Raw genomic sequence first — 7,469 nt, 5'->3', positions numbered from 1 at the left:
GATAAAATCCTTTTAAATTCCATAATGAAATCTCAAACACCCGTTAGGTTTTAGGTCCAGCACTGATGTAGGGTAACCGGTCCTGTTATCGGTTCTCTCTATTCACCAATTCCAGTGCCGGTATGGTCCTTATGTTGATTCGTACTTTGGAGTGTTTTGCTTTTATCCGAGGCCCTTTTTAAAGATGTGACATTTATTAGCATGTGTTTGATGTGTATTACTTTTATCATGAGCACTATTAAAGATGTGACATTTATCATGTGTTAAACATTATTGTAGAGATGTACCCTATAAGGATAAGAATCGATTAAAGTGTCCACGTGTCCAACTATTTGAGGATCGTTGATGGTTACACCCACGCAATAGATCCCAATATGTTCATGGCTATTGTATTTTATAATATAATATAAAGTACTAATTCATTGATTATATGACGTATACTTTCTCCTTCCAAACAACTACTGTAAGGAACAAACAATATGCATACATCTACAGATAATACTTTACAAGCATAAGTTCCAAACAATCTTGATATTTCTTGGAAATTTTTCATAAGGAGGGTAATGGTTTATGGTATGTCTAAAAAATCAAGAATAAAGATCGGAATAAGCAAAAAAGAAAAAACAGAAACACCGGAAAGGAATAGTTAAATCTTTTCCATTTTATCCAACTATACATGTACATGATGATGACTCTGAATGAATCTGCATACATTTAAGCAGATTGATGTAAGAAGCACAAACTCATTTCTAACTTACATAACTCCTCCACCTAAAATCAAATCCGCATTTTATCTTATCCAACATTCCGCATCCCTTCTTCCATTAATCCCTGCAAAAATCACCAAAAGCAAATTATATTTTTGGTGCTTAAACATTTCTGATTTTTATGATTTTGGTCCCTAAAAGATTTCTCTTGCTACACTTTTGATCCTTATTTTTGAGGCTTTTGTGACATTTTTGGTCCCTGTTCCTCGTAAAGTGACTATTTTTTTAAACAAATTTTCAAAAATTATATGTTTACCCATGGATCAGAAAGTCATTTTATTTTACTTGGAACAGAGACCAAAAAGAAACTGACCAAAATTGAAAAAATCAGTTATACGCGAGGACCAAAAATGTAATTTACTCAAAAAAAAAAAAAAAGAGTTAGAGTACATATTGCGTACCCGTCCATTACTCCCAGAATCATCAGGCGGGCCCACAGTAGACTCGGATCTACATTTAGCATGAACAATGGGGCCCAATTGAGACCTATCCATACCCACAGTTGACCCACTTTGACCATTCATATAAACCGCACCTCTGTACATCCATTCTTCCGTTTCATCGCTGTAAAAATCATCAAACGGCTCGCCACATAACGCGCAAGCATTCTGATCCTCGTCAGCAGGGACCGCCACGTCATCATCGTCTTTCTTTTCAATTACATTTTCAGATGGAATTAGAAATCCGGGTACCGGATCCGTTCCTAACGCTTCTGCACTACTGAGCCATACGCTGACATTTGCAAACCATTTTTGAGATGGCTTTTGTTTACGGTTTTTTGACACGCGGTTTTTTGTTACGTGCCAATCCATGTGGTTACTGTGTTCTTCTTGTGATTTGAAGCGGAGCCCACATGTTTTGCATTGTCTTGGAAGATCGGTGTATAATGCGGTTATTGCGGACTCATGGCGGGTTTTGAGAACATCGGGATCGAATTCGAGTCCCACGGAATCCTGTAAATGGAATTAGAAAATTAGATATGATGTACAGTTGTACAGGGAAAAGCTGACATGACAAGACATGACAGAACAGGTTGTCCTGCACAAAAAGGTGGGACATGGATGTTCTATTCATTTGCATTTTTTGGAAAATAAGGAACCATAGTTGCAAAAATCAGTAATACTCGGGGACCAAAAATGTAATTTAATCTATTTAATATGTACCTGTTCGGGAGTTGGTTTAGTGAGCGAGAGCAGCCCTTGGGCCATCAGAGAACTAAATAAACCAGAAAGTGCACCGCCAGCTGGAGGTATTGAGGTGTTTGATGGAAGGGTTTGATGAAGTGGAGGGGGTCCTGGGGGTAAAGGTGGCAACCCTACACCATGTAAATGGAATGGAATTGATGATTGCATTCCGGGGACCGGATTCATGGAGTGATTGGAATCAAATCTTTGTGGGGTATACCCACGAATCATGGGTCGTGCTGTTAGATGAGATGGGTTAAACCCCAACGCAGGTGGCCGAACCTCTATCTGAGTTGGGAATTGCTGATTCCGGAGTTTGGGTAGAAGCTGGGTCTCACTGCCATCAAACGGCTGATTATGCAAAAACGATGTGTTATCATTTACCGAATTGGAAGGATTCAACATGTCAAATGGACTCCTGACGTGTTTCTGAAACGGAATAGATGGACGCCAGGCTGGTTTTGAAGTTGGAATTGACAACTCCGGATTCATGATTCCGGGGCTTGATAGATTCAATCTGGGAGCAGAGGACAAGTGATGTTGGGGATTGGGAATTGGATAGGTATCAATGAGAGGGGGCCTTTGCCCCCGTGGATTGTAATGATGCTGAGGGGCCCACTGCTGTTCGTGAGAAAGATTTAATGGTTCTTGAGAGTAACGAGAAACTGGAATATCTGAAGCCTCGTTTTGGAATCCAGTCATTTTTCGCTTTAATCCACGATCAGACTGCATAATGACAAATATTACTTTTTAATCATAAATGCAATAAATAGCAATGTACTTTCATTTGTTTGTTTATTGTAGCATCTTACTTTCAATTCTTTCTATTACAGCACTGCATTTCCCATTTCTTCACTTATCAGAAAGCTGTACTTTAAAAATTATGCCCAATTGAAGCATTTTGTACTTTCTTTTTTCCTTATTAGGACACACTACTTTGAAGTTTAAATATAATTTACCGAGTGAAAAATGAAATATGATCAATTAAGGGGCTTAAATTGTACAAAACACACCCCTCATTTAAGGTTCTTTATAAGACAAGTTGGAAAAAGAAAAACATATTTATCAGATACTTTTGACCAGAAAACAAAATAAAAACATTATCCACATGTCCAAGAACAACTACAAACAAAAAAAAAACTTCAAACTTACCAATGAAACCGCATTGTTGGAGGCAACCCGCTCCTGGTTAGACCAATCGCCTCTACCAAAACCGGTCCGATTGGGTCCCACCATTTGTCCCCTTTTAGAGCTACCTGCCAAAGTAGGGCTCATGTCTTCCCACTCAAATTCCTCTTCTTCAGCATTCTGCCACGTCAGCACACCCCCTTTACTACCTAATCCATTTGTGTTTAAATTTTTCCCATGTTGATGATTCTGATTAATCATTTTGTTTCTTTCATCTGTCCCATAAGCACTAATCAAAGCCCTTGGTCTTTGAACATCAAATCCATTACTCACAGTTACACCATGTGTGCCACTGCCACTGCCACTAGGTCTATAACCATAGCCATGATGTGATGGTGATGGTGATGCAACTTCAACCACTCTTTTAGGGGAATCAATCATGGGAAAATCTTCAAGAGCTGGTGATGGAGGTCTTGTATGACCATGACCAAATGGAGTATGACCTAGTTGACTGGTTGACCCTATTGACTGTCCGTTATCAGTCTCATATTCATCAAATGCAGTTGAAGGCTGTCCAAGAATCTTTGGAGTTGAAATTGGTCTTGCATGTTGAAGTTTCTGCAACGATTGTAAGATATGTTATATACTTATACACTTATACTTATGTAGTGTTTGGTATGCAGTAATTTTGATTGGTTTTTTCACTATAAATAACAAACACGTTTGAGTGATTAGTTATATTCGCTAAATCCAACCAAACATGAAGAAGAAATGCTTACATTGTTCATTTCATTCCTTTGTGATTTCATTACATCATACCAAACAGTCTCTTACACTGATACAAAGTTGTCCCAATGGGGAATCTAAATGATAAACAAATGAGACAAAGAGTGTGGTTTTCAATCAAGAAAGCTTACAGTATCTGTAGATGAACTTTCAAGCTGACGTCTTGCCTCCAAATACTTTGGATTGACATGTATACCATGAGCTGGTTTTGGGGATTCAGCATCTTTTAAACCAGAAGATTGATAACTTGGTGAAGGGGAAAACTGTAATTGAGATTCAATCTTTCGAAGAACAGAAGCTGGAAATACTGTTGACCATGTACCAAAAAGATGGCGCATGGAAGGATGCAGACTTGGGTGCACTTGTCTGTATGCTGCACAATAGACCTAAAGGGACAAGTCATCACAGAAATGAAGAGCGATAGAATCACATTTCTGAAAATGTAATGTGTTTAATTGTGTAAATGTAATAAAATTTTAAGGTACTAACCTCAGGCAAGCGTGCAGAAAAGTGTCTCACATACTCTCTGCCAATATTTTTGACAATACTGTCCAGAAGATATAAAGAAGGAAGTTTTTGCTCAACGGGAACCTGGGTCACAAAGTAAACACAATAAACTCAAATAAAGTTCAAAAGAAACCTCCATTTTTGTTAAATAATGAGGGTCCAGCTCTTTATGTTTGCTACTGAGTTCCATGCTTTATTAGCTTCTTTTCAGGTCCTTTAATCCTGATATAGGTGGTTGGGATAAAATGGCTGTTGTTGTAAGAAAATAGCTCTCTTCTTTTTATCTAAGTCAACAACTTTAATGAACTTTTAAGCCAGATGACCAAGTCACATAATACAATTCAATAATTGGATTCCACAGGTGAAATTTGGCATTCACATCAAACTCCACAACTCACTACTAATAGTAAAGACAATCATGAATATACAGAATATCGGATGGTTGAATAATGTAGATAATTTCTACAGAAAACCTAACCAGGTCTTCAGAACTTCAATCCCATATGTAACCAAACAAACTTACCTCGATAATTCGAGCACAGATTGCGTCGGCAATGCCCGCACCATGTTCTCTCTGTTCCCCAGCGATTATCGTGAGATCAGTAATAATTGGCTTCGAATTAATAACCAACTCCGATAAAACAACTTCATATAACTCTACAATTTCTTCAGTACTAAGCAGTGGAATTTCAATATCATCGTCTCCCCCGCTAGAAACCCTAATTTCTTCCTCTCTTTCCTTCAACAAAAGCTTGAAACGATCAAGAATCGGAGTTAACGACTTCTGACTACTGTTGTTCGGCAACCCCACGACGGAATCATTCGGTGCTGGTCTGTAACCGATACTTCTACTACTCAGAAAACTCGCACCCTCCATTGGGATTGGGTTTTTTGGCGTTCAAATGGATATTGTTTGAATGGTGCTTTGTATTAGGGTTAGGATTAGGGTTAAAGTTAGGGTTAGGGTTTTGATGAAGGTTTGAGAGCTGGAGTTCATGGCTTAAAGCATTGCGTCTGGAGGAGAGGGAGCGAGAGTTTTGGGAGGGGAAATTGCAGTTGCAGAGGGACGAGGGGTCGATGCGTGCATCTGGTAAATATGAGTAATTTATATTTTGAGCCCTTCAAATTTCAAGTTACGCATAAAAACATTGGGTTTTTAACTTATTTTTTTAAAGAGTAAATTACACGAATGGTCCCTATGGTTTGGGGTAATTTGCATGCTTGGTCCCTAACTTATTTTTTTAACTCGAAAGGTCCCTATGGTTTGTTTTTGTTACGCGTTTGATCCCTACTGTTTATTTTTGTTACGTGCTTGGCCCTGTATTATCTAAAATGACTATTATTTAAAAAGGAAAAAATGATGGGGTAGGTGAGGTAAGGTGAGGGGATAGGATTAGGGGTGTGTTTATTTAAATAAATTAAAAAAATCAAGGGCATAATAGTCTTTTTAGGTAAGATAGGGACCAAGCGCGTAACAAAAACAAACAGTAAGGACCTTCCGAGTTAAAAAAATAAGTTAGGGACCAAACGCGCAAATTACCCTAAACCATAGGGACCATTTGTGTAATTTACTCTTTTTTAAAAGATGTTGATTAAAAAAAAAAAAAAAAACTATTTATACCGATATTTGAATATATATATATATATATATATATATATATATATATATATATATATATATATATATATTGAGCCCTTCAAATTTGAGACTAGTTGTGTCCTAAAGTTAGTGTTTTTCCATGAGATGCGATAGAATTTTGAAATGTATATGGTATGCATACTTACATTCTATGGGATATTCTGGAATGTACATTGTACATTCTAAAATCTAAGTACCGACATCTTACATTTCATCTGGAATATATATTTCGGAGTTACAAAAATCAACATTTTATTATCCATACTTACTGTTTTTGCACTACATTTCTTCATTACTCATTTCGCAAGCACTACACATCCATGATTTGCAACATTTCTTCATAGTTAGATATCATTTTGGAAAATCTAAGATGAGTTCATCAAATCAAGTTTATGAAGAAATCTTTGCAAACCTACATGTCTACTTACATGATCTTGAAAGAACCAATCTTGCAGGCTCTACCCACATCAAGAGAGATGTGAGGGATTGTTTTGAGTTTTTTTTTGTTTATTTGAAATGTGTGGTAAGATACTTTTGTAATATATCATTTGTTTGTTTGCAGTTATAATTTCACTAATATTGTTATGATTGATTGTGTGTTATTTAGACTCATACATTTCTAAGTTGCATGTTACTGACGATATGCATTGATAGTGTCCCTCTTTAAGTGAACTATATACACATAATGTTCATAGTAGTTTCCATAAGCAAAAAGCCAAAAACAATCAAGCCTTGCCTATAGCCTACAATTTTGGTTATGACACATAATGTCATATATTGGTCTAATAAGGCTAAAGGAATGTATTATGAATGTTAGTGAAGTAGCCTTCCTAACCAATATTTCTGATTGCACGCATATTCCCTTAGTGATGTCTTTCCAAATTCATATTGTGGATATTATTTTTGAATTTTTTTTAATAAAATCGATATCTATGACTGGAATGGCTTGACAAGTCGAACGTTTGTTCTGGAAGGCGTGCAAATCTTATGGCATGTTTGATTTCTAAGAAAAATCGACTAAGCTACATCAATTATTCCTCACCAAGCGTACCTTTCTTATCATATGTATGATTTTCAAGAAAATTTAGCAAAAGCTTTTTTTCCTAGCACTCATTTCCATATAATGGTCAATGATATGTCTCGATTGTGTGGCCATGATTTTGCCAAATTTTGTATGAAGTTTGTATTTGAAAATTGGCTAAAATGATAATCTTGATGTGAAGTACACTTCTTTGTGATTGGTTTATAGGTACAAGAATTTTTGATGTTGAAAGAATGAATATTGCACCATATTTGCGCACTTATGTCGATTGTTCAACAGGGAAAGTAAGTTCATTATAAGGATTAATAAACTTAAGCTTTAACAATAAATTATTTCTCATTAGTAAGTTGTTGATAAATTGTTTGTAGACATGAATAAGTATCCTTTTGATTAACCTAAGCAACTATATAGACTTC

At 36.4% G+C, this 7,469-nt stretch overlaps 1 protein-coding gene across 1 annotated transcript; it reads right to left on the bottom strand.

The window, feature by feature from the left end:
* Positions 1–635: 635 nt before the first annotated feature.
* PCFS4 (PCF11P-similar protein 4) lies at positions 636–5,463 on the bottom strand. Its single transcript, XM_078963455.1, has 7 exons — positions 4,896–5,463; positions 4,355–4,456; positions 3,997–4,251; positions 3,104–3,697; positions 1,931–2,677; positions 1,169–1,720; positions 636–831 (listed from the first exon to the last, which is right to left on the bottom strand). Exons 1-7 carry the CDS (start codon positions 5,247–5,249, stop codon positions 796–798), a joined length of 2,640 nt encoding a protein of 879 aa, XP_078819581.1. The 5' UTR covers positions 5,250–5,463; the 3' UTR covers positions 636–795.
* Between the last annotated feature and the right edge of the window lie 2,006 nt (positions 5,464–7,469).

Source organism: Lactuca saligna, chromosome 7 (genome assembly GCF_052625555.1).
Source record: "Lactuca saligna cultivar CGN05327 chromosome 7, ASM5262555v1, whole genome shotgun sequence".
Taxonomy (NCBI): Eukaryota; Viridiplantae; Streptophyta; class Magnoliopsida; order Asterales; family Asteraceae; genus Lactuca; species Lactuca saligna.
Note: the sequence above shows the minus strand (reverse complement) of the source record. Positions and strands in the feature narration are given on the sequence as shown.

Coding starts and splice junctions, on each gene's coding strand:
- PCFS4 (XM_078963455.1), bottom strand. CDS start 5,249: ATGGAGGGTGCGAGTTTTCTGAGTAGTAGAAGTATCGGTTACAGACCA. Junction 3,698..3,996: donor AAAGTTCATCTACAGATACT/GTAAGCTTTCTT, acceptor CAATCGTTGCAG/AAACTTCAACATGCAAGACC. Junction 1,721..1,930: donor CTAAACCAACTCCCGAACAG/GTACATATTAAA, acceptor TTCCATTTACAG/GATTCCGTGGGACTCGAATT.